The sequence below is a fragment of the Gigantopelta aegis genome, chromosome 13, assembly GCF_016097555.1.
Source record: "Gigantopelta aegis isolate Gae_Host chromosome 13, Gae_host_genome, whole genome shotgun sequence".
NCBI lineage: Eukaryota > Metazoa > Mollusca > Gastropoda > Neomphalida > Peltospiridae > Gigantopelta > Gigantopelta aegis.
In genome coordinates, this window is record NC_054711.1 from 5,049,233 (window position 1) to 5,076,883 (window position 27,651).

Below are 27,651 nucleotides of genomic sequence, written 5' to 3' on the forward strand. Positions count from 1 at the left end.
TACCGGTAAATAAATAAATATAATATATTTTTATTGTTAAAAAACTAAAAACACTTCTTTTAAAAACAATTAAAATATGCATAATTTTTTCCTAGATTATTTTGGGTCTCAAATGGGTGGCTGGAATAAACATACTTTTATTTTTGTTATAAGCTTAGATGAACATGTCATGGCTATTTCTTTCTGATTAAAAAAATCATTATCAATTATTATTTCTAATATATATATGGACAGGTGCCAAGACTGCTAAATTTTAATCTGTTTTTCAAATGTTGATTTTATACATTAAAACATTCTTAATAACAAAATAAATGCATTTAATATGTCTCCAAAAATAAATTAAATAAAAATACTTTGTATAAATAAAAAATGTAAGTATAAATATTTGCAAAATATACAGTGAAACCGGTCTAAACTAGACCCTGAATAAACCGAAATCGTGTAAAAAAAAACGGCCAAATTTCATGATAAAAATATTTCTAAATTCTAAAACAAGACACTGTAAACACTGGATCCTGTCTGTAAATCGGACAGATATTAGGTCCCCAACGTAGTCCAGTTTAGACAGGTTTCACTGTATAAAGGTTATAAGAAGGTAAAAGAAAGGAAAGGAATGTCTCTGGTTAGATTAACGTCCTTCGAGAATCAGGCAGGATTCGGTCTTGAGTGTGTGGTTCCATAGGTTGCGTCTCAGCTGAAAGTTAAACGGATCAAAACTATCAGTCTTAGAAACATTGGCCTCATGCAGCGGTGTGCTGATTAAAGTTAGTTTGTTTTGTTTAACGACGCCACTAGAGCACATCGAATTACTAATCATCATCTATTGGATGTCAAACATTTAGACATTCTGACATATAGTCTTAGAGAGGAAACCCGCTACATTTTTTCAAGGCATCCTTTATATGCACCATTCCACAGAGAGGATAGCATATACCACGGCCCTAGTTTTTAAACACTAGCGCATATTTTTGACTATTATAACCGTTTTTGATAACTTAAATCATACTTTACTTAGATTTTATTGTTTAGATTATCAATTTCTGTATATTTAAAGTGTTTTTGGTCATCCTGGTGTTTTTAATATCACAAAATGCATTTCTCATATTTTTAAAAACGCACGTGTGTCTGAGAAGTAACAGTTATGGAGTCGAGTTTTATTAGTCTATTTTTAGAGGGTATTTCACCATTTCAAAGTTACAGACTCATGTTTCACTTAATTGTAACTGTATCCAAATGTGTTACAGGTTTGTAGATTAACTAAACTTAGTGTTAATTTTCACGGGTTGAAACTAGGGTCTGTCCCTTTAATAAATCAATGTGCTCTAGTGATGTTTGTCAGAATGTTAAAGTATGTAGTTAAGTATTATTTGTTGACTTAAGTATGTTCAGGACTCCAATCTTTAAGAAGGTGATCAACATAACTACAATAGGACAATTACACACACACACACACACACACACACACACACCCCCGATTAATGCCCAACTGACCGATAACATAACCACCACCAATTTGACGATTAACCCCCCGATTAGCGCCCAACTTACCGCCGCCCAAGTGTTTGGCAAGCTGGTGTCTGATTGGATGGACATCTGGCTGAGCAAAGCTTCCATGCTGCGTTTTCGTTGACTCGTGCTAAGCAGCTGCTGAGTTTCAGATGATGGCTTCTGTGATAGTTGAGAGCCACTGGTGGAAGCAGAACTGAAAAATTATCATACAATTATTTTAATAATACATCAAATACATTACGGTTTTTGCTGGGGGGGGGGGGTTCACCTGAAAATGAAGTACAATGAAGTGATTCTGTCCCAATCCAAGCCATTGGCCATGTCAGAGACATGCAGGGCTGGAATGAAAAACTGTCATAAAGAGTAGATTCTACTACTTAGCAGCAACACTCAGGTATTGGCTGCTAAACGCGAGTGGGGGAAGGGAGCGGATGGATATGGCATAAAGAGTACATTCTACTACTCTACTACTTAGCAGCAAAACAAAGGTATTGGCTGCTAAACGCGAGTGGCGGAAAAAAGCGGATGGATATGGCATAAAGAGCAGATTCTACTACTTAGCAGAAAAACTCAGGTATTGGCTGCTAAATGCAAGTGGGGAAAGGGAGCGGATCGATATGGCATAAAGAGCAGATTCTACTACTTAGCAGAAAAACTCAGGTATTGGCTGCTAAATGTGAGTGGGGGAAGGGAGCGGATGGATATGGCATAAAGAGCAGATTCTACTACTTAGCAGAAAAACTCAGGTATTGGCTGCTAAATGTGAGTGGGAGAAGGGAGCGGATGGATATGGCATAAAGAGCAGATTCTACTACTTAGCAGAAAAACTCAGGTATTGACTGCTAAATGTGAGTGGGGGAAGGGAGCGGATGGATTTGGCATAAAGAGCAGATTCTACTACTTAGCAGAAAAACTCAGGTATTGGCTGCTAAATGTGAGTGGGGGAAGGGAGCGGATGGATTTGGCATAAAGAGCAGATTCTACTACTTAGCAGAAAAACTCAGGTATTGGCTGCTAAATGTGAGTGGGGGAAGGGAGCGGATGGATATGGCATAAAGAGCAGATTCTACTACTTAGCAGAAAAACTCAGGTATTGGCTGCTAAATGTGAGTGGGGGAAGGGAGCGGATGGATTTGGCATAAAGAGCAGATTCTACTACTTAGCAGAAAAACTCAGGTATTGGCTGCTAAATGTGAGTGGGGGAAGGGAGCGGATGGATTTGGCATAAAGAGCAGATTCTACTACTTAGCAGAAAAACTCAGGTATTGGCTGCTAAATGTGAGTGGGGGAAGGGAGCGGATGGATTTGGCATAAAGAGCAGATTCTACTACTTAGCAGAAAAACTCAGGTATTGGCTGCTAAATGTGAGTGGGGGAAGGGAGCGGATGGATTTGGCATAAAGAGCAGATTCTACTACTTAGCAGAAAAACTCAGGTATTGGCTGCTAAATGTGAGTGGGGGCAGGGAGCGGATGGATATGGCATAAAGAGCAGATTTTACTACTTAGCAGAAAAACTCAGGTATTGGCTGCTAAATGTGAGTGGGAGAAGGGAGCGGATGGATATGGCATAAAGAGCAGATTCTACTACTTAGCAGAAAAACTCAGGTATTGGCTGCTAAATGTGAGTGGGGGAAGGGAGCGGATGGATATGGCATAAAGAGCAGATTCTACTACTTAGCAGAAAAACTCAGGTATTGGCTGCTAAATGCAAGTGGGGGAAGGGAGCGGATGGATATGGCATAAAGAGCAGATTCTACTACTTAGTAGAAAAACTCAGGTATTGGCTGCTAAATGTGAGTGGGAGAAGGGAGCGGATGGATATGGCATAAAGAGCAGATTCTACTACTTAGCAGAAAAACTCAGGTATTGGCTGCTAAATGTGAGTGGGGGAAGGGAGCGGATGGATATGGCATAAAGAGCAGATTCTACTACTTAGCAGAAAAACTCAGGTATTGGCTGCTAAATGTGAGTGGGGGAAGGGAGCAGACTCCAGACTCTAATAAGAGTCTGAGACAGTAATGTCATGACAACGCCATACCAATTGTATGCATGTGACATCATTAGATTATAAAAACGGACCCAGGTTGATGGTTAGGGGCTGGACTCATATACACTAAGGGTGAGGTAACTCTAACAGAAAGCTCGAGTGCTGAAGTTGGAGATCTTGGGTCGCAAGGTGATCTCTAACAGACCACCATACCATGCATATACAGTTATTATGACTATAAGCAAACGAAAAGAAGAAGGAAGGAAATGTTTTATTTAACGACGTACTCAACACATTTTATTTACAGTTATATGGCATCAGACATATGGTTAAAAACGACAGATATAACAGAAGAGAGAAAACCCGCTGTCGCCACTTCATGGGCTACTCTTTTCGATTAGCAGCAAGGGATCTTTTATATGCACCATCCCACAGACAGGATAGTACATACCACGGCCTTTGTTACACCAGTTGTGGAGCACTGGCTGGAACGAGAAATAGCCCAATGGGGAAAAGAAGAAGAATGAAACAGCCCTAGTACATTTAACTGGATACTTACTTCGCTATGGACTCCTTAGCAATTCTATCTTGAATGATATTAATCAGCCACTCTTTCTTCTGACGGAAAGCTCTGTCGTAAGTCTCGCGGAACCGGATGAAATTCAATTCTTCCACGCTCCGATCATCCTGTAATAATAATGGTAATAATAACCAGGGCTAGCTCTGTCACTCGCCAAATTTGCCAATTGCGAATTTTAAAAACAATTGGCGAATTTTATTTTAATTTGGCAAATAAATTTTATGTAATAATTGTTATGCTATTAGAAAATAACTGGGTTTTAGCAATTTTTAAGTTTAAATAGGTGATTTGGCTCATTTTTCTGCTCACCCAGAGCTTGCCCCGATAATAATAAAAAAAGGAGTATATATTTGGCCCATCCAATTCAGTAAGTATGGGAAGTTTCATTCCAGTTGCCTCAGTAATTCCAGAGAAGATAGTTTTTAAAAAATTTACAAAGGTATAACCATATTTAAATTGAAAGTGGCTGTCATACACTTAATCCTATGAAAATGTAAAATAACACACTGATATAAACATATGGGTTCAGCTTTGTCACTGAAATCCATTTAGTTCCAGGTGCTTGATTTTGATTGGTCAAAGGTACGAGGCCATGTTTTTTTCCCCAGACATCTCAAAAACAACAACTTTTTAAGTACATTACAATGCACTCCCATGTTTTATTATTTTGTCAAAATCCACTATAAGATTGATTTGTTAGGTTCCCAGGAAAGCTTGTTAATGTGATATCCAAGATGGCCACCATAATCAAAGATTAAACACTTTATAAACTAGTTTATTACGCAGGAATATGCAAATTGTCATGATTCCAATACTGACATCATTCCCATTAAAAAAGAACACATTTTATACATGTATATCCATACATAATTGGAATATCAAGTAACTGCTGATTGAAATTATAGTTGAGTATAAAATTTACAAAAAGACATAATAAACTTGAAAAAAAACACGATAACGAGATAATAACCTGCATGTGTATTTGTATCGTCAATATCATACATTAAAATAATACAATAAAATAAATATATTTAATATGCTCACCAGAGGCTTGCATAAAACAATTTGTATTCCTGATATAGGACACTGATAAAATTACCAAAAAACCCCCATATTAAACTCGAAAAAAAGAAGAAGAGATAATAACCGTCATGTGTTTTTGTATTGTCAATATCATACATCATAATAATACAATAAAACAAATATATTATGCTCACCAGAGGCTTGCATAAAACAATTTGTATTCCTGTTATAGGACACTGATAATAGCACTGTGGTAAAAAAAACTAATCTCTACTGATCATGTTGTGTCAGTCTACAGTAACTTTCCACAACATTAGTTAGACCTATACTCACTTACCGTATATCTTCGCCTGTAAGTCGATCTCGGCTATAAGTCGAGTCCCTAATTTCAAGCCCTGAAAACGTATTTTTTTATTGACCCGTTTATAAGTCGACCCATGAAAAACTACTTATAAATATTGAAATATTTCTTATTTTCAGCACATGAGAACAATAATATTTGAACAAAAGAAAATTATTTTACAAACTTCGGTTTTCACGTTTTGTACATCGCAATATGATCAGACTATTCCAATCAAACTATCATTATTACATAGCATCAAAACGAAATATTCCCTTAGTAGAGAGTGAAAGCTGTTTGACTGTTACTGTATGGTACTGTACAGATGGTTTTGTGCACAGACAACAACTTTATTTATAAACACTGACAACAGATCACTACGATAAAACTGAAAGTATCACGTTTTGCCGCCATATTAATACATGTAAGGAGGATAACTCTGGAAAGTACACTGGTTTTTGTACCAAATGATGTGTGTCCCTATTGCTCTAGATAAGTGAACTGCAGAGATCAGTCTATTTTAAGGGAAAGCTCAGTAATATTCATGAAGTTAATCACCGCCAAAACATTGTTTGAACAACCATTAATGCCAGTGACCAGATTTCAAAATAAACTCAGGCAACAGGTAGTTAGTATTGTTTACATTTTTACTATTAGTGATGACTGTTAATTTAACTAAGTGGACTGTTGTCTTGGCATGTGAGTGAGATCGTACGCCTTTTCGCATAACCAAAACCGTTCTAATGCCAAAAAAAATAGGTTATAAAAAATAAATGTGTCAAATTAAAATATTTGAGTATAAATACATGGCATACTTCAACAATAAAACTTGTAAAATAATCCCCAAAACAGTAATATTTTTTGGTGAATTTTTTTTACCCTCTTATAAGTTATAAAATACTTTTTGGGTGAAAAAAATTCGACTTATAGGCGAAGATATACGGTACATGCAATCCACATACATCAAATCATAGCACACTCTTGAAGAACTTAAACTACGCACATGATCTCTTCTATTTAAAAACACACCCACGATTGCAACTTAAATAACTCCCAAATGACATTCTGTTATATCTGAAAAAGTACTGGCTCCAGTTTTTAAGGTAAAACCGCACACATGATTTCTGTTTCACGTAAAATGTCGGCATGTGCGTTTGTGCCGTCAAGAGTTGTCTGCTCTTACCACTTGTTTTGTGATTGCTTTTGGTTCGTTATTCTCCAACAAATGACTAACATCGGTGAATTTTCCTGGCCTGTCGCTGGCGCTCTTTCGAACCTGTAAATTAAAGATTTTTATTAACGACATGCATAGTACCACAGATTACAAAGTTCAATTCTGACTCATAGTGGATTACAGATGAAAAATTCTATTCACTCGGCATATGTTAACATCAACATTTTACTTTTCAACAAAGAAAGAAAGAAATGCTTTATTTAACGATGCACTCAACACATTTTATTTACGGTTATATGGCGTCAGACATATGGTTAAGGACCACACAGATTTTGAGAGGAAACCCACTGTCGCCACTTCATGGGCTACTCTTTCCGATTAGCAGCAAGGGATCTTTTATTTGCGCTTCCCACAGGCAGGATAGCACAAACCATGGCCTTTGATATAAAAGTCATGGCACACTTGCTGGAACGAGAAACCGCCCAATTAATGGGCCCACCAACATTTTACCACTGGGGTACATCCCACCCACATTAATACACATAGACGTACAGGCTCCCAGTTTTGTAGGGGAGTGGGCTGATATTTGCCCAAACTAAATGAAAATACCAGAATCTTGATATTCACATTAGCAGTACTGCCAAACAGCTATATAGGGTTGTAAACGAAATTACTACACATTTTACATGGATTACAACCAATATTGTGGGTTGAATCATGGAAAAACATGGTCAAAAGGTTTCAGACTAGCTCATTCTGCCCAGAAATCTCTATCCTTTTTGCCCGAAAAACTCTATCGTTTTTGCCCGAAAATGAAGATTTGCCCCCCCCCCCCCCCACACCTGTCTCATACGCTTATGTCCATACAGAGACAGTCTGTGAAACAGCCTCAATATTTCCTAGCTTACTGGTACTTGTGTCATCCCTGTTCTGATCTCTGTCTCAAAGTTAGAAAGCGCTTTAATGACATCGTGTCCAGATGGTGCCGTGGGAATGCACACTTCAGATAGTTCCTCTTTGATACGGCCGGCCACGGATATAACGCTGGAGTACCATTGTTCAAACGTCGGTATCTTCTGAAAAGGAAAAAAACAGAAATGTTTTATTTAACAACGCACTCAACACATTTTATTTACGGTTATATGGCATCGGACATATAGTTATGGACCACACAGATATTGAGAGAGGAAACCCGCTGTCGACACTTCGTGCACTACACATTCCGATTAGCAGCAGAGGATCTTTTATATGCACCATCCCACAGACAGGATAGTACATACCACGGCCTTTGTTACACCAGTTGTGGAGCATTGGCTGAAACGAGAAACAGCCCAATGGGTCCACTGACAGGGATCGATCCTGGACCGACCACGCATCAAGCGAACACTTTACCACTGAGCTACGTCCCACCCAAAATGGGTAATAAATGGAATAATCAACTCGCTACTCGACAGCACCGTTTGTCTTGCACTCGTGAATTGATGTTGTCCCTCGCCAAAGGCTCGGGAAGGACAACATCAATTCACTCATGCAAGACAAACGGTGCTGCCTCATAGCTCGTTGAGTATTCTCTGAATATTATACACTCGTTGATACCCACCTCAACTTTGCGGTTGGACATCACTCTGACGAATCTACCGTAAGCCTCAAGGAGCGGGTATTCCAACTCAGCCCCGCCCGACTCTTTCATCACACTCTCCTTGGCTTCCAGAGGTGGTCTAGAAATGAATGAATGAATGGATGGCTTGATGGATGGGTGGCTGGATGGGTGGCTGGATGGGTGGCTTGATGGATGGCTGGCTGGCTGGCTGGATGGATGGGTGGGTGGGTTTTTTGTATGGATGGATGAATGGGTGGGTGGGTGGGTGGATGGATGGATGGAATGGATCGATGGATGGATGGGTGGGTGGGTGAATGGATGGATGGATGGATGGGTGGGTGGGTGGGTGGATGAGTTGGTGGTCGGGTGAATGGATGGATGGATGGGTGGAAGGGTGGGTGGGTGTTTGTTTGAATGGATGGATGGATGGATGGGTGGATGGATGGACGGCTTGATGGATGGGTGGGTGGGTGGGTGGGTGAATGGATGGATGGATTGATGGATGGGTGAATGGATGGGTGGATGGATGGATGGGTGGGTAGATGGATGGATGGGTGTGTGGTTGGGTGGGTGAATAGATAGATGGATGGATGGATGGATGGATGAATGAATGAATGAATGGATGGATGGGTGGATGGGTGGATGAATGGATGAATGGATGGGTGTGTGGTTGGGTGGGTGAATAGATAGATGGATGGATGGATGGGTGAATGGATGGATGGATGGATGGGTGTGTGGTTGGGTGGGTGAATAGATGGATGGATGGATGGATGTAATTTGTCAACATTTTGTCTCATAAGTGTAAAGTTTGTCTTCTTTAATGACCCCACTAGAGCATATTGATTTATTAATCATCAGCTATTAGATGTCAGACATTTGGTCATGGTGACATAATGAGGAAACCCGCTACATTTTTTCATTAGTAGCAAGGGATCTTTTATATGCACCATCCCACAGACAGGATAGCACATACCACGACCGTTGATATACCAGTCGTGGTGCACTGGCTGGAACAAGAAATAGACCAATGTACCCACCGATGGAGATCGATCCCAAACTGACTACACATCAATCGAGCGTTTTACAACAGAGCTACGTCCGATCCCCTTTCCTACATGCAGATTGTTACAACTTTGTGACAAAACAGTGAAATTCATCAAGTGTCGTTTTTAAAATTACATGCACTCACCTCTCTTGCACTGGTGGCTTAGAAGTCTTAGGTAGATCATCGCTTTCCTTCACCTTCAGACTCTGTAAACAAACCAAGGGAAAGTCTTGCATATACATATAGATTGGTTTATCATACAAAGAGTTCCAAACACCCAAAGGGAAAGAGACATACAAACACGAGACAGAGACAGAGAGAGAAAGACAGACAGACAGACAGACAGACAGACAGACAGACAGACAGACAGACAGACAGACAGACAGAGAGAGAGAGAGAGAGAGAGAGAGAGAGAGAGAGAGAGAGAGAGAGGGAGAGACAGAGACAGAGACAGAGAGAGAGAGAGAGACAGAGAGAGACAGAGACAGAGACAGAGACAGAGACAGAAAGAAAGAGACAGACAGAGAGACAGACAGACAGCCAAATGCATGGATAGATTAAAAAGTTATTACCATGCAGTGACTATCAACCTGGATATAAAATCTTGTGTAGAATGTTACCATGCAGTGACTATCAATCTGGATATAAAAGCCTTATGTCTGATGGCTTAACCAGAACACTATCGAGGCTGGTGAATTAAACTCAGTACCTACCAGCCTTATGTCCAATGGTTTAACCACAATACTATCGAGGCCAGTGAATTTTATCATGCAGTGACTATCTATCTACTTCTAACATCCCTGAGCTCCATGTGTCTCCTTGGTGACTATCAATCTACCTCTAACATCCCAAAGCCCCACGCATCTCCTTGGTGACTATTAATCAACCTCTAACATTCCGGAGCCCCTCCTTGGTGACTATCAATCTACCTATAACATCTTGGAGCCCCATGTGTCTCCATGGTGACTATCAATCTACCTCTGACATCCTGGAGCCCCATGTGTCTCCTTAGTGACTATCAATCTACTTGTAACATCCTGGAGCCCAACGTGTCTCCTTGGTGACTATCAATCTACCTCTAACGTCCCGGAGCCCCTCCTTGGTGACTATCAATCTACCTCTAACATCCCGGAGCCCAACGTGTCTCCTTGGTGACTATCAATCTACCTCTAATGTCCCGGAGCTCCTCCTTGGTGACTATCAATCTACCTCTAACATCCCGGAGCCCAACATGTCTCCAAAGTGACTATAAATCTACCTCTAACGTCCCAGAGCCCAACATGTCTCCAAAGTGACTATAAATCTACCTCTAACGTCCCAGAGCCCAACATGTCTCCAAAGTGACTATAAATCTACCTCTAACGTCTCGGAGCCCAACGTGTCTCCAAAGTGACTATAAATCTACCTCTAACGTCCCAGAGCCCAACATGTCTCCAAAGTGACTATAAATCTACCTCTAACGTCCCAGAGCCCAACATGTCTCCAAAGTGACTATAAATCTACCTCTAACGTCTCGGAGCCCAACGTGTCTCCAAAGTGACTATAAATCTACCTCTAACGTCCCAGAGCCCAACGTGTCTCCAAAGTGACTATAAATCTACCTCTAACGTCCCGGAGCCCAACGTGTCTCCAAAGTGACTATAAATCTACCTCTAACGTCTCGGAGCCCAACATGTCTCCAAAGTGACTATAAATCTACCTCTAACGTCCCGGAGCCCAACGTGTCTCCAAAGTGACTATAAATCTACCTGTAACGTCTCGGAGCCCAACGTGTCTCCAAAGTGACTATAAATCTACCTCTAACGTCCCGGAGCCCAACGTGTCTCCAAAGTGACTATAAATCTACCTCTAACGTCCCGGAGCCCAACATGTCTCCAAAGTGACTATAAATCTACCTGTAACGTCTCGGAGTCCAACATGTCTCCAAAGTGACTATAAATCTACCTCTAACGTCCCGGAGCCCAATGTGTCTTCTTGGTGACTATAAATCTACCTCTAACATCCCGGAGCCCAACATGTCTCCTTGTTGCATCGTGCATATCTCGTCCTTGCCCACGTTGTACTGCGAAGAATTCTGAATCTCTCGCATCTCCTTTCTGAATCTGTTCTGCAGGTCACTGGCGTATTTGATGAGGTCATTCTGAACACTGTTGAGCTGAAACAGTAATTTTTGAGACTAGATCAAAGTCAAAGTTGTGTCCTGCAACTAGGGCCTCCACGAGTCCAAAATATTGTGACTCGAGTAATCAAAGGTCAAACTCGACCCAGACCCGAGTACCCGACACTTATACTATATATATATAATACTAGATGATGATGAGATTAAGGAATAAAGTAAAATATCATTGTGCTTCTTAATTCCAGCACTGAAAATGGATGCCAAATCATGCCATTGTATTTCATTTAGAAGTGCTATGACAGACGGACGGTCAGTTTAAAAAGAGAAACAAGCGCATGATCATATAATGATTGTGTAACTTATATTGTTGATTATCTACTGCTGAAATTATTGTCCTACGTTGCAAATTGTATTGTATTTGCTCATTGTATTCAACCTTGTACAGGTACTCGAGTCCTGTGAACACTCGAGTCTTTCTAGACTGGACCCGTGCCTGAGTGCTTCAGTACTCGTGGAGACCCTACCTGCAACCGCTTTTAAACAAGACTGAATTGACAGATTATGGGAACAAATTAAAAGTGACTTAGCAGAATATCATTTGTCATGTGACTTAAATAAATTATAGTCCGTTTGTGGCAAAAGGGAACCGATGAATTGGTGTCGTTATAGGATATTAAACTCACTACCATTTTCCGTATGATGTTTATGTCCCGAGTGAAATAATGTTCAACTGTCACGAGCTTTAGCAAGGGACATAAATGTGATAAGAACTGGTAGCAAGTTTAATATCCTCTTTATTAACCATCAATCGATTTCAATTTCTATCACTAAACTCATCTGATTAACGTTCCGGTATTGTCGTAGTCATATGGATCAGGCATGGTGAAGCAGAGGGTGCTGGGGGGAGTAGGGATCTAGCCCCCCCCCCCCCCCCCCCCCCCCATAATTCTGAATCAAAAATATGATTGGTTGTAAATCCCCTGAACCCCACTAGAAAGTCATGCGCTTGGCACCCTCGATCTCACTCAGTCAGTCCCCTCAATGTTCACATGCTTCCGCCATGCCTGCATGTACATGTACCAAACATCTGGTCATTTTGATGTCTAGTCTCAGAGAGGAAACCTGCTACATTTTTCCATTTGTAGCAAGGGATCTTTTATATGCACAATTCTACAGGCAGGATAGTACATACCATGGCCTTTGATATACCAGTTGTGCTGTCATGGCTGGAACGAGAACTACAATGTATCTTTAATTACCTGTAGCTTCATTTGATCCCAATTCTGTTCAACTTGCTCTTCCGCTAGTTTAGCCTCGGGCTGCAATGTAGATATACAAAATATGAAAATAAACTTTTGTGTCATGGTAACAAAACTAAAATAAACTTTTGTGTCATGGTAATAAAATGAAAATAAACTTTTGCGTCATGGTAATAAAACGAAAATAAACTTTTGTGTCATGGTAATAAAACGAAAATAAACTTTTGTGTCATGATAATAAAAAGAAAATAAACTTTTGCACCATAATAAAATTAAAATAAACTTTTGTCATGGTAATAAAAACGAAAATAAACTTTTGTGTCATGATAATAAAACGAAAATAAAGTTTTGTGTTATGGTAATAAAACAAAAATAAAGTTTTGTGCTGTAATAAAACGAAAATAAACTTTTGTGCCGTGGTGATAAAACAAAACCAAAGTTCTGTGTCACGGTAATAAAAAATGAAAATAAACTTTTGTGTCAAGGTAATAAAACAAAAATAACGTTGTGCGTCAAGGTAATAAAACAAAAATAAACTCTTGTGTCATGGTAATAAAACAAAAATAACGTTGTGCGTCAAGGTAATAAAACAAAAATAAACTCTTGTGTCATGGTAATGAAACAAAAATAACGTTGTGCATCAAGGTAATAAAACAAAAATAACGTTGTGCGTCAAGGTAATAAAACAAAAATAAACTCTTGTGTCATGGTAATAAAACAAAAATAACGTTGTGCGTCAAGGTAATAAAACAAAAATAAACTCTTGTGTCATGGTAATAAAACAAAAATAACGTTGTGCTTCAAGGTAATAAAACAAAAATAAACTATGGTTTTCACACATCACTGGTTGACATAAAAACTGCATTAGAAAACCCCCATGAAATAGTCGGTATACCTGTAGCGATTCCCATAGTTCACCCATATTAAGCGCGTCCAGTTCTTCCTTGGTCAGATCATGGGCAGAAATTTCTTTCTCTTCAACCTTCACTTTGTCCTTTGTTTGCTTAATAGGATTAATTGGGGTCGACTGCGACTGCAACTGCAATTTTATGATTACATGAATTTAGCTACATTTTTGTAAAATTGTTGATAACATTTTTAGCTAAATATGTTGGTCTCAATTGCATCTCACTTTTATGAGAATTTTAAAATATTTTCTCATACAATCTGGATGTATAAGTATCAGATTTAGTGGCTCAGTATTAATACACAATGGACTTACATTATCCCAAAGCACAATGTACCTACATTTTAATCATAAAGTATCAGATTTAGTGGCCCAATTAAAGCACAATGTACCTACATTTTAATCATAAAGTATCAGATTTAGTGGCCCAATTAAAGCACAATGTACCTACATTTTAATCATAAAGTATCAGATTTAGTGGCCCAATTAAAGCACAATGTACCTACATTTTAATCATAAAGTATCAGATTTAGTGGCCCAATTAAAGCACAATGTACCTACATTTTAATCATACAGTATCAGATTTAGTGGCCCAATTAAAGCACAATGTACCTACATTTTAATTATAAAGTATCAGATTTAGTGGCCCAATTAAAGCACAATGTACCTACATTTTAATCAAACTATCAGATTTAGTGGCCCAATTAAAGCACAATGTACCTACATTTTAATCATAAAGTATCAGATTTAGTGGCCCAATTAAAGCACAATGTACCTAGATTTTAATCATAAAGTATCAGATTTAGTGGCTCAATTAATGCACAATGGACTTACATATTAGCTCAAAGCATAATGTACCTACATTTTAATCATAAAGTAAAATATTTAGTGGCCTGAAGCACAATCAGAGGCAGGTCTGGGTGGGGGGGGGGGGGATGCCAGAGGCCCAGGCCCCTTTAAATTTTGCGAGTTATAATTTTATTATATATTAATTTTCTTTTTTTTTACAATCCCCCTCCAAACCTCCCCCAAAGTTCCCTTGGCATTCCGCCTCGTGTCACTGGGGCCTCCCCCCCCCCCCCACCCCCGAATGGATTTTCTGGATCCGCCATTGACAATGTACATTTTAATCAATTATTTGGTTAGTCATTAATATGTTTGTGCAAACTGATGATCGATAACAAAATGTCCCAACACAAATTATAACCTACCTTTTGCTTTGAGGAAATTGACTTTGATTTCAATTCAACTAGTTCGGCTTTTTCAGTATCCGTTTCTTGTCTGCAAAACAACTGAGGTGCACCGTAATCTTCCGGGTATCTCTTCATCATGCTCAAGTAATATGCCTTATGTGAACGGTATCTGTCTGGGGTTCGAACAAGGGTTGGTATATCTCCAACAGAGGTCTGCGTATCATTATTAGAAAAAAAAACAATCATAATGAGGGGAAAAAGTACCAGATTTAGTGGCCAAAAGCACAATGTATCGACATTTAAAATCATAAAGTAACAGATTTAGTGGGCCCATATAGCACAATGTACCTACATTTTAACTACAGTAAAGTATTGTTACAACGAACCAGAAGCGACCATGATAGTTAGTTCGTTATACACATTTGTACAAGTTGTTCATTAATGTATAGGGAGATAAAACAGGACTTCACGATCAGTTCGTTCTAAGCAATAGTTCATTCTAAGCATGTTTGTTATAAATGTACTTTACTGTACCAGTATAAAGTATCAGATTTGATGGCCCAATGAAAGTACAATGTACTGTGTATCTACATTTGACTCATAAAGCAGAAGATTTAGCACCCTATTAAAGCACAATGTACTTATATTTTAACTACCAGTATAACATATTAGAGTTAATAGCACAATTAATGGACCTACATTTTAGTAATGGTACAATGGTAAAAGTACCTACATTTTAGTCATAAAGTAGAAGATTTAGTGACCCATCGGTCAATGTACATTTTAATCAATTATTAGTTAGTCATTGATAGTTTGTGCAAACAGAGGCAGTTTGTTTTGTTTGACTTTTGTTTGACGACACCAGTAGAGTACATTGATTTATTAATCATCGGCTATTAGATCTCACACATTTGGTAATTTTTGTGCAAACAGATGATCAATCACAAAATTTCCCAACACAAATTACAGTGTTCGAAATAAGCACTTGTCCCTTTGTCCTGACAAGTGAAAATTCACTCGGACAAGCAAAATATACCTAAATGGTTGTCCAGTGGACACGTAAAACTTTTCAATGCAGTTTAATTTTGAGCAACCAAAAATACAGTCCCTGTACTTTAATAAAACAAAACATTTAACTGGACAAGTGAAAACATTGCTGGACAAGTGAAAACATTTAACTGGACAAGTGAAAACATTGCTGGACAAGCAGATTTTTCAATGTACTTGTCCGGTGGACAAATGAAACATTCTGCTTATTTCTATGGCTGAATTATAACCTACCTTTTGCTTTGAGGAAACCGACATTGATTTTGATTCTTCATCTGAATAATCTGTTTCGGTATCCAATTCTTCCTCCGAATAGCTGGTCACCATTTCCTGTGTGTCGGACAACTCGGTTATGCTATACACATCCGCATATCTGGTCATCGTGCCCGGTTTGTAATATGCCTTAGGTGTACGAAAGTCGTCTTGTGTTCCTTCAAGGGTTGATGAATCTCTAACAGGGGTCTGCATATGATTAGGATTAGAAAAAAAGCACAATGTACATGTATCTACATTTATTATTATAAAGTAGGAGATATAGTTGTCCAAAGGACAATGTACCTACATTTAAAATCATAAAATAGCAGATATAGTTGTCCAAAGCACAATGTACCTACATTTAAAATCATAAAATAGCAGATACAGTTGTCCAAAGCACAATGTACCTACATTTAAAATCATAAAATAGCAGATATAGTTGTCCAAAGCACAATGTACCTACATTTAAAATAATAAAATAGCAGATATAGTTGTCCAAAGCATAATGTACCTACATTTAAAATCATAAAGTAGAGATTTAATTGTCCCAAGCACAATGTACCTACATTTAAAATAATAAAACAGCAGATATAGTTGTCCAAAGCACAATGTACCTACATTTAAAATCATAAAGTAGAGATTTAATTGCCCCAAGCACAATGTACCTACATTTAAAATAATAAAACAGCAGATATAGTTGTCCAAAGCACAATGTACCTACATTTAAAATCATAAAGTTTCAGATTTAGTGGCCCATAGCACAATGTATGTACATTTTAATCATAAAGTATCAGATTTAGTGGCCCATATAGCATAATGTACCTACATTTTAACTATAAAGTATCAGATTTAATGGCCCAATTAAAGCACAATGTACTGTACGTACATTTTAATCATAAAGTAGCCCAAAACACAATGTACATTTTAATCATAAAGTAGCCCAAAACACAATGTACATTTTAATCATAAAGTAGCCCAAAACACAATGTACATTTTAATCAATGATTACTTGGTCAGTGATACATTTGTGTAAACTGATGATCAATTATAAAAAATTTCAACACAAATTATAACCTGTTATGATGTAGCAAGAACATAGGTTGGTATTACAGAAGCATACGTTTTTATTCCGTTCGAGTGTATCACATATCGTTCGGGTGCATCACATATTGTTCTCGAACAGAATAAAAATGTAGGCTTCTGTAATACCAACGTATGTTCTTGATTACAACATAACATCACTTACCTTTGGCTTTGAGGAAACCAACTTTGGTTTTGGTTCTTCAAATAAATCGGCTTTTTCGGTATCCATTTCTTCTTTGTCACCATGATGGTCATTCAGGTAGTCCAAGTAATGATTCTGAGTCTCAATTAGCTGAAACATCAATTCATAATATTCTCTTTCATCAACTTACACTTTAATATAGTTTTAGTTTGTGTTATACCAGGTCAGGGCTTCTAGATTATGGTAGCCCCACTCCCATGGCTAGTGATATTCACTGTAATATGACACACATAAAACTTAATCAGGGCTTCTAGATTATGGTAGCCCCACTCCCATGGCTAGTGATATTCACTGTAATATGACACACATAAAACTTAATCAGGGCTTCTAGATTATGGTAGCCCTACTCCCATGGCTAGTGATATTCACTGTAATATGACACACATAAAACTTAATCAGGGCTTCTAGATTATGGTAGCCCCACTCCCATGGCTAGTGATATTCACTGTAATATGACACACATAAAACTTAATCAGGGCTTCTAAATTATGGTAGCCCCACTCCCATGGCTAGTGATATTCACTGTAATATGACACACATAAAACTTAATCAGGGCTTCTAGATTATGCCTCTAGATTATGGTAGCCCTACTCCCATGGCTAGTGATATTCACTGTAATATGACACACATAAAACTTAATCAGGGCTTCTAGATTATGGTAGCCCCACTCCCGTGGCTAGTGATATTCACTGTAATATGACACACATAAAACTTAATCAGGGCTTCTAGATTATGGTAGCCCTACTCCCATGGCTAGTGATATTCACTGTAATATGACACACATAAAACTTAACCAGGGCTTCTAGATTATGGTAGCCCTACTCCCATGGCTAGTGATATTCAGTGTAATATGACACACATAAAACTTAACCATGGTAGCCCTACTCCCACGGCTAGTGATATTCCATGTTGGGCTAGCAAATAACTACTATTGCCATGCCCGATGGCTGATGAATTTGTTTTGGTCAAATGCTGCAGTTGTCTATTTTGTAATATGAATATCCTGCCCCCACCACAATCCTCCAATGTTAGTGGTTTTAAGCTCTATCTCCATCTTTAGGTGACATATCTGATTATTACTATTATTTAGTAAAATTGTATTAACTAAAAGTAAAGTAGGGCTAGTGAATTTTTAATCGTGAATAGTACATTTTTTAGATCACTGAGCCCATGTGGCTAATGGATTTTTTTTTTAATTTTAGAAGCCCTGGTTATACCAAACTAACATTAGTTTCGAACCAAGTGTTTGACAGTATGCACTCTTAACTACGGTTAAGAAGAAGAACAACAAGTGGCCGAGGGGTTACGGTTGTTGGTTAATTGTCAAATGTCATGCGAATCGGTGCAGTAGGTCCGAATCCTACCAACCGACACTTGGTGTTTTTAAATATTATAGTTTTCATATTATATTTTATATCATAATTTGTACATATTTTTTTGGTTAAAGGGACATTCCTGAGTTTGCTGCATTGAAAGATGTTTCCTACTAATAAAATATTTCTACGATTAAACTTACATATTAAAAATATTTTCTCATTCAGAGTATCAGCATCTGTATATTCAATGTGTTTCTGGTCGTCTTAATATTTGTAAGAAGCCCAAACTGGATTTTGTCTTCAAATAATTGTGTAGGTATAAACAAATTATATTTTAGGAAATTTAACCTAGTACAAATATTAGAACGATCAGAAACACATTCAATATACAGCCACTAATATTTTATGAAGAAAAATATATTTGATATGTAAATACAATCATTGGAAAGTCTCTGTTAGTCGATAATATCTTAAAAATTGCAGCAAACTCAGGAATGTCCCTTTTAAGTGGAACATGAATTTCATTGTAGTCTTTCCAGAGCTCGCAATAGCGGCCTGTGAAAAGCAGGCAATGTTTTAGACAGAGTAGGTGAAATAAAAATTCACCTGCTAAAAAACCCTGAAAGACAGATCTATGTACGATCATCTCACCTTCTATTTAGCTGAGGCTGAGCTTGTGATTCTGTTATGTTTCAAGTTTATAATGCTTTAAAATACACCTCACAGGTCCGTGCTGTCTTTATTTCCAGCAGTGTGCGGGACGTACCTCAGTGGTAAAGCTAACGCCTGATGCGCGGTCGGTCTAGGATCGATCCCCATCGGTGGGCCAGCATAGAGTGGGATGTAGCCCAGTGGTAAAGCTAACGCCTGATGCACGGTCGGTCTAGGATCGATCCCCATCGGTGGGCCAGCATAGAGTGGGATGTAGCCCAGTGGTAAAGCTAACGCCTGATGCGCGGTCGGTCTAGGATCGATCCCCATCGGTGGGCCAGCATAGAGTGGGATGTAGCCCAGTGGTAAAGCTAACGCCTGATGCGCGGTCGGTCTAGGATCGATCCCAATCGGTGGGCCAGCAGAGAGTGGGATGTAGCCCAGTGGTAAAGCTAACGCCTGATGCGCGGTCGGTCTAGGATCGATCCCCATCGGTGGGCCAGCATAGAGTGGGATGTAGCCCAGTGGTAAAGCTAACGCCTGATGCACGGTCGGTCTAGGATCGATCCCCATCGGTGGGCCAGCATAGAGTGGGATGTAGCCCAGTGGTAAAGCTAACGCCTGATGCGCGGTCGGTCTAGGATCGATCCCCATCGGTGGGCCAGCATAGAGTGGGATGTAGCCCAGTGGTAAAGCTAACGCCTGATGCGCGGTCGGTCTAGGATCGATCCCAATCGGTGGGCCAGCAGAGAGTGGGATGTAGCCCAGTGGTAAAGCTAACGCCTGATGCGCGGTCGGTTTAGGATCGATCCCCATCGATGGGCCAGCAGAGAGTGGGATGTAGCCCAGGATGAATCTCACAGTGACACAGAGGATTCCTGGTCTCCATAAAGTTTTTCTTCTGTGTTTTTCGGTGTTGGCCAGTGAGCATCTCTCAGTTCGCTGTGTTGTTGGCAGGGCATATTTCTATTGTCTTGATTTTTAAAAACAACAGCAGGCCATATTTTACTTCCTATTTTAAGCCTGCGGCTTTCTGACCGAAATCGTTAAAGTTTCTCGTACATTTTTGTTTCCAGGATCCAGCTTAAACCCTACTCACCCCGAACCATTCTTGGAACAGTCCTTACCACTTTTTCTGTTTTCTTGAGCTTTTCATCCAGTTTGTTGATTCGTTCCGTTATTTTCCCTGTGTCTTCTTCTTTCCCAACCTGTTAATTGATATTATATTAAGAGAAAAATGGACATGGACACAATAAAATGTATGCATGAAAATAACTGTGTACTTCCGTCCACCTGCATCCCAGCCATAAATAACACCCTGTCCCACCCCACCCTGCCCCACCCCACCCCACCCATTCGAGCATAACACATCTGATGGAATATTTATTGTCCACCTGCTTCCCAGCCATATATAACACCCTGCCCCACCCCACCCTACCCCACCCATTCCAGCACAACACATATGGTGGAATATTTATTGTCCACCTGACTCTCAGCCATATATAACACCCTGCCCCACCCCACCCCACCCCACCCATTCCAGCATAACACATCGGATGGAATATTTATTGTCCACCTGACTCTCAGCCATATATAACACCCTGCCCCACTCCACCCTACCCCACCCATTCCAGTATAACACATCTGATGGAATATTTATTGTCCACCTGCTTCTCAGCCATAGATAACACCCTCCCCCACCCCACCCCACCCCACCCATTCCAGTATAACACATCTGATGGAATATTTATTGTCCACCTGACTCTCAGCCATAGATAACACCCTCCCCCACTCCACCCTACCCCACCCATTCCAGCATAACACATCTGATGGAATATTTATTGTCCACCTGACTCTCAGCCATAGATAACACCCTCCCCCACTCCACCCTACCCCACCCATTCCAGCATAACACATCTGATGGAATATTTATTGTCCACCTGACTCTCAGCCATAGATAACACCCTCCCCCACTCCACCCTACCCCACTCCACCCTACCCCACCCATTCCAGCATAACACATCTGATGGAATATTTATTGTCCACCTGCCTCTCAGCCATAGATAACACCCTGCCCCACCCCACCCCACCCCACCCATTCCAGCATAACACATCTGATGGAATATTTATTGTCCACCTGACTTTCAGCCATATATAACACCCTGCCCCACCTCACCCTACCCCACCCATTCCAGCATAACACATCTGATGGAATATTTATTGTCCACCTGCCTCTCAGCCATAGATAACACCCTCCCCCACCCCACCCTACCCCACCCATTCCAGCATAACACATCTGATGGAATATTTATTGTCCACCTGCCTCTCAGCCATAGATAACACCCTGCCCCACCCCCATCCTACCCCACCCATTCCAGCATAATACATCTGATGGAATATTTATATATGAAGAATGTTTGTTTGCCGACAGCACTGTATATACATGATCACAGTAACATATTCTTCCACAACAAATATTACTGAATCTGTGGCATGAAACAGTTAATAGCTCGGAGACAGCATGGAATTTGTTATCAGGGCCATAGCTAGTGTGTGTGGGGGGGGGGGGGGGGGGGGGGCAGGCACAAAGGGGCAGTTACTCTCACCCCCCCCCATAAATTGTTTTTACTGGTCATTGATATTGATGTTTTAAGTATGTAACCTCTCTGAAATGGAAAGAAGGACATGTTTTATTTAACGACGCACTCAACACATTTTATTTACGGTTATATGGCATCGGACATATGATTAAGGACCACACAGATATAGAGAGGAAACCCGCTGTCGCCACTTCATGGGCTACTCTTTTCGATTAGCAGCATGAGATCTTTTATATGCATCATCCCACAGACAGGATAGTACATACCACGGCCTTTGTTACACCAGTTGTGGAGCACTGGCTGGAACAAGAAATAACCCAATGGGGCCACCGACGGGGATCAATCCTAAACCAACCACGCATCAAGAGAGTGCTTTACTTTAACACTGGGTTACGTCCTGTCTCTGGTTCAGATGAAGTAGCTAATAGGCTGCGGATTAAAAGTTAAAAATGCCTACCAACAGAGTGACCATATTTTGGTCCTCGTGGTCTTCGAAGTGAGAAATGATGTCGTCCATCATGCACCAGTCGCCTTCGCCCGTTTCTTCTGTACCCGACTCATCCGACGATGAGCTGGATGAACTCGTCCAAGCTGTTGCAAAGAAGGACAAAAATCATAAAACCAAGCTGTCTATCTACTATACTATACTCCTCAAAAAAAGTAGGGGAACCTGAAATATTAATGTTAATATCAACTATTAGACATCCTAGTAAAGAACGTTAAGGTCTGTTTATCAACACACCGAAACACATTCCACAGTTTGCATATGCATCACGCAGTTGCCCCATACACGTACGTGGGGTGTCATTCTCGATTTTGACCATTTCCAGGAAGGTCGATTAATCACTGTGGAACGGGGATCGATCCTAGACTGACCGCACATCAAGAGAACATTTTACCACTGGCCTATGTCCCGCCCCTTCATGAATTAGTAAACTACCAGAGAACGAACCGTTTTCAACATTGACAACATGTGGTAATTCCTCCTGGTAGACTGAACAACCGTTCGCGACTTACTTCAATACCTGCTGTGTGCAACGTTTCTGCTAGAGGGTACCAAATAGAGGGTAAAATTACGTACCCTAAAATCTTTCAAATTAAAGGATATATGTTTTCAAATTTTTAGATAATTTTTTTAAATTATTATTATTATTATTTATTGTCCCAGAAAACATCTGTAATGCTGTAATGGTAGGGTTTTTAGATAATTATAGTATGGGAGTGTTCGAGTGGGCCGTTGGAATCGACAGAGAACTGTCCTACACATTTTCATAAACATAAATACGTAGAATCCACATAGGCATAAATTTCTGATTCAGTTCAGATATTAGAATATTCCGTTTTATTAGTTTGCACTGAGATTAAGACTTTTGATTACCGGTAGTATTTTAGAAACATGTTTCGTTTTAGAATGACCAATCAAGCACTCCCCAAGCATTACGAATGAATCCTTCTATGAACAATATCGAACATTGACGATGTTTTACAAATGAATCGTTCGTATCATTTTGGCAGTTTACACACTAACATGAGAGCTGAGATCAACAAATGAAAGAAGATATTGATGTATTTTTGGCAATTTATTTAATGTTTCCAGAAGAAGAAAAATGTCTATCGATTTCAGAACTGATATGGCCCAATTTAGGGTCTTTTGTGAACTTGCCCGTAAAATATAGGGCTTTTTAGGGCTAGATCATCAAAATAGGGACTTTTTAGGGCCACCCTTCAAATTTAGGGACTTTTCAAACATGTCTGAACCTTGTGTAACTTGGTACTCGCTATCTCCTTCGGGGTTGTTCTTGGGTTTTGCCAAGGCGTTACTGACAACATCCTGAAAACAAACAAAATGTAGTGATAGATAATGCTGTATATAGAGAATCATACATGAGTGGCCGTTAGATACCATTTATCTCACGAGCAAAAGCAAGTTTGATACGTTTTTAAACGAGTTGTGAGATAAATAGTATTTAACGGACACGAATGTATTACTCTTTTTCTTACATCTTCTCAAAAACAAGGTTTTAGGCAAATTTTAACATCTTTTTCGACTAAAAGTTATTTACAACTGTTGCACTTGTATAGCTGACTTACGTGTCACAGCCTGCAACCACTACAAAAATGGGTGCCTGTACACCTATGGTGCTGAGCATACCAAGAAATAAGATGTACCATGGAGTCATAAATTGTTTCTAAGAACTTTTTCTGACCTTCACATTGTTCTGTTTCAGTAAAGATTCCATACAAAAAACACAAAACAAATCAAAAAGAAAAGAAAAAGACATACCAGGGAATCATGAATTGTTTCCTGGAACTTTCTACGATCTTCCCTCTGTTCTGCTTCCCTCTGTTCTGTTTCGCTATCTTCATAACTGTCATCTAGAAAATTTGGCACAGACCTTGAAAAAAATGAAATAATAATAATTATATAAAGTTTTGTTTTGTTTAACAACACCACTAGAGCACACTGATTTATTAATAATCAGGTATGTGGTGTCAAACATTTGGTATTCTTACACATAATCTTAGAGGAAACCACTACAAGGGAACACTTTTTTTCAAAATTTGTTTTGGTGATCATTTGAAAATTGAATAGCAGCTACTATTTAAAGGGACATTCCTGAGTTTGCTGCAATTTTTAAGATGTTATCGACTAACAGAGACTTTTTAACGATTGTAATTACACATCAAATAAATTTTTCTACAGAAAATATTAGTGGTTGTATATTAAATGTGTTTTTGACCATTCTTGTATATGTACTAGGTTAAATTTCATTTTATTTCCTAAAATATAATTTTTTCGTACATACAAAATTATTTGAAGTCAAAATCCAGTATGGGCTTCCTACAAATATTAAGACGACCAGAAATACATTGAATATACAGCCACTGATATTCTAAACAAGAAACTAGATTTAATATGCAAGTTTAATTGTAGAAATATTTTATTAGTTAGAAACATCTTACAATGCAGCAAACTTGGGAATGTCCCTTTAACATTTTAGATTTTAATCAGACATGTGGAAAGATATTTATATCATTAGTTACGTGTTGTTGGGTTGTTGTTTTTTTGACAGGGTATATGGGATTGTACACTCCTCCAAAATCTGTATTTCCTGAGGCGCAGACGAAGGAAATATAGATTTTGGAGGGACATACAATCCTGTATGCCCTGTCAAAAAACGTGTAACGAATTTATTATCATTTAGATTTTTGTTTTATAATTAAACTAAAATTATACTACGAGTTAAACTTTTAAAGTGCACACACATTTTGAGTGAGAATTTTTTTTGTTTTTTTTTTAATAAATAATTATTCAAAGTATTTACAGCTTTTTTGTTAGCTGTTTGGGCATAAAGAGTGTCGTCATCAAGGATCCCGGGCGATTTCACCCTAAAATCATTTCGAACCCTGTTGTGCAAAGGGAGACAAAACTCTTAGCGCCTTATTATCTTGCGTGTTTTAAACGTTTATGATTGTTGTAATCGTATCGGTAAAACAAAATTAAACACTCGCAGCCGAACAAAAATATTTGTCGTGTTGTACTAACTTGTAGAACCTGTAAAAAAAGCATGTCAAGTTATTACTTAAAATATGTTCGTGATAATTAGCCCAAGTTCTAATACGGTAACCGATTACGCAATGCTATATTCTAGCATTAGCTTTCAATACGCGAAAAACTACAATTTATCGCATTTTTGGGCCAAAAGTACTCAAGAAATCTTCAAATAAACAGTAAAAATAAATTTTACCGAGTTGTGGTATTCCCATAATGGCATTTATAATGAATTTAAGACTTTTAACAAATTTAATTAGCGAGTCGTATTGGAAAAAAATTGTCGGTCTCATCCGCAGTTTGTATTTTCGTACAACCAGTCGAGCAAATCACGTGACATTTCGTGCACCCAATCAAATTGTGTATTTTCCCGCAAATGACACCGTGTACTTGTGGTAGCTGTAGCACATATTCCAGTAATATATACTTCCCCAATGCAGGGAAACCCTTAACAGCTCGGGGCTTATTATAGCATATTCTTTTATATAATATTCACATCTGCCGATGATGGGCCGATGATGGGCCGACATCGGTTTAATGTCGGTAGCCGACGTCGGACCGCTTCCGTACGGACGAGCAAAAATGACTACGGGCCGACATCGGCAACCGACAGCGGGCCAACGATTTGGTCGACGATGGGCCATCGATGATCCAACGAAAAAGGCATGTTGGGATGCTTTAAATATAGACCAATAAAAACGCATCAAATTTATATAAAAGGTAACATGAAAAAATATATATATATATATATATATATATATATATGCATGTATATAAAAAAAACGTATCGTCCGTCAACCTGTTTCAGTGGTTGCGTCATTTGTGCGCAACAGTACGTACATTTGAAGATTTCTGACGTCGTTGACTTTTGCATGGGGAAAGTAAACAAGTGTCTGTCACATTCACAGACATATTCGTAAAAACAAGGTTAAAACGAGCAAAGAAAGCAAGACTGAACTGGACTCACTCATAAACACGGCACATTTCTTAATGTCTTTTTTTCTATGATTTTCAAAGACTGTAATTTGAAAGAAAACTTAATTTTAAAAACTATGTTTGTCTGTTCTCAACTGTACTATATAGTTATTGAAGACACATGATTGTCACGGAAGGAAGGAAATGTTTTATTTAACGACGCACTCAACGCATTTTATTTACGGTTATATGGTGTCGAACATATGGTTAAGGACCACACATATACAGAGCCGGTTTATCCTAGTGGCACGTGTAGCAGTATATATATATATATATATTTTGCATGGGGAAAGTAAACAAGTGTATATATATATATATATGTATATATATATATATATATATATATATATATATATATATATATTATTTACTATTATAACCATTCATTTGCTCACGATTGAACAAGACATCAAAGTTGATATATTCGTTTTCCTAAAGTGTTGTTTTTTAATATATTGGTTCTCGAGGACTCCGTTTTGTAATTTGCCTTAAAATATTTCATATGATAGGACTACATTTTAGTGTGAAATATCGATGCACGCAATTACTAGGGGTAGTAGGCGGCTTTAAAAATATAAGAATATTGAACTAATTTATTTTCTTGTGGTTTAATAATTTCTAAATTGGGCGGGACGTAGCCCAGTGGTAAAGCGCTCGCTTGATGTGCGGTCGGTTTGGGATCGATCCCCGTTGGTGGGCCCATTGAGCTATTTCTCGTTCTAGCCAGTGCACCACGACTGGTGTATCAAAGACCGTGGTATGTGCTATCCTGTCTGTGGGATGGTCCATATAAAAGATCCCTTGCTACTAATGGGAAAATGTAGTGGGTTTCCTCTCCAAGACTAATATTATGTCATCTAATAGCCGATGATTAATAATCAATGTGCTCTAGTGGTGTCTAGTGGTTAAACAAAACAAACTCTTTTTTTTCATTTCTAAATTCGATGTTAAAAATTTAAAAATTGTAAATAAATTTATCTAAACAAAAGCAAATTAAAAATTAAAACAATGGTCTGTTCGTTTGTTTATAATGATGACAAGAGTACACTAATACCTGGTGCTTTTCTTCGGCTTCAGACCAAAACCTCTCTTCAGACTCTTGTTCTTCTGGCTTTTGGTCGTCCTCTCTTCGTTATTTACAGCCACATCAGACGAGGGTCTGTTTTTCGCAAGAACGGTCCTTAACTTTTCCATTTTGAATGCACGGCAGCTATTACCAGTTATGACAGGAC

At 38.8% G+C, this 27,651-nt stretch overlaps 1 protein-coding gene across 1 annotated transcript; it reads right to left on the reverse strand.

The window, feature by feature from the left end:
• LOC121387728 lies at nucleotides 1–27,651 on the reverse strand. Its single transcript, XM_041518923.1, has 18 exons — nucleotides 27,474–27,651; nucleotides 24,176–24,287; nucleotides 23,650–23,722; nucleotides 22,349–22,482; nucleotides 20,419–20,499; nucleotides 17,286–17,414; nucleotides 16,019–16,246; nucleotides 14,756–14,950; nucleotides 13,533–13,676; nucleotides 12,638–12,697; nucleotides 11,253–11,414; nucleotides 9,404–9,465; nucleotides 8,215–8,332; nucleotides 7,523–7,690; nucleotides 6,624–6,716; nucleotides 4,057–4,184; nucleotides 1,549–1,702; nucleotides 1–694 (listed from the first exon to the last, which is right to left on the reverse strand). Exons 1-18 carry the CDS (start codon nucleotides 27,611–27,613, stop codon nucleotides 629–631), a joined length of 2,247 nt encoding a protein of 748 aa, XP_041374857.1. The 5' UTR covers nucleotides 27,614–27,651; the 3' UTR covers nucleotides 1–628.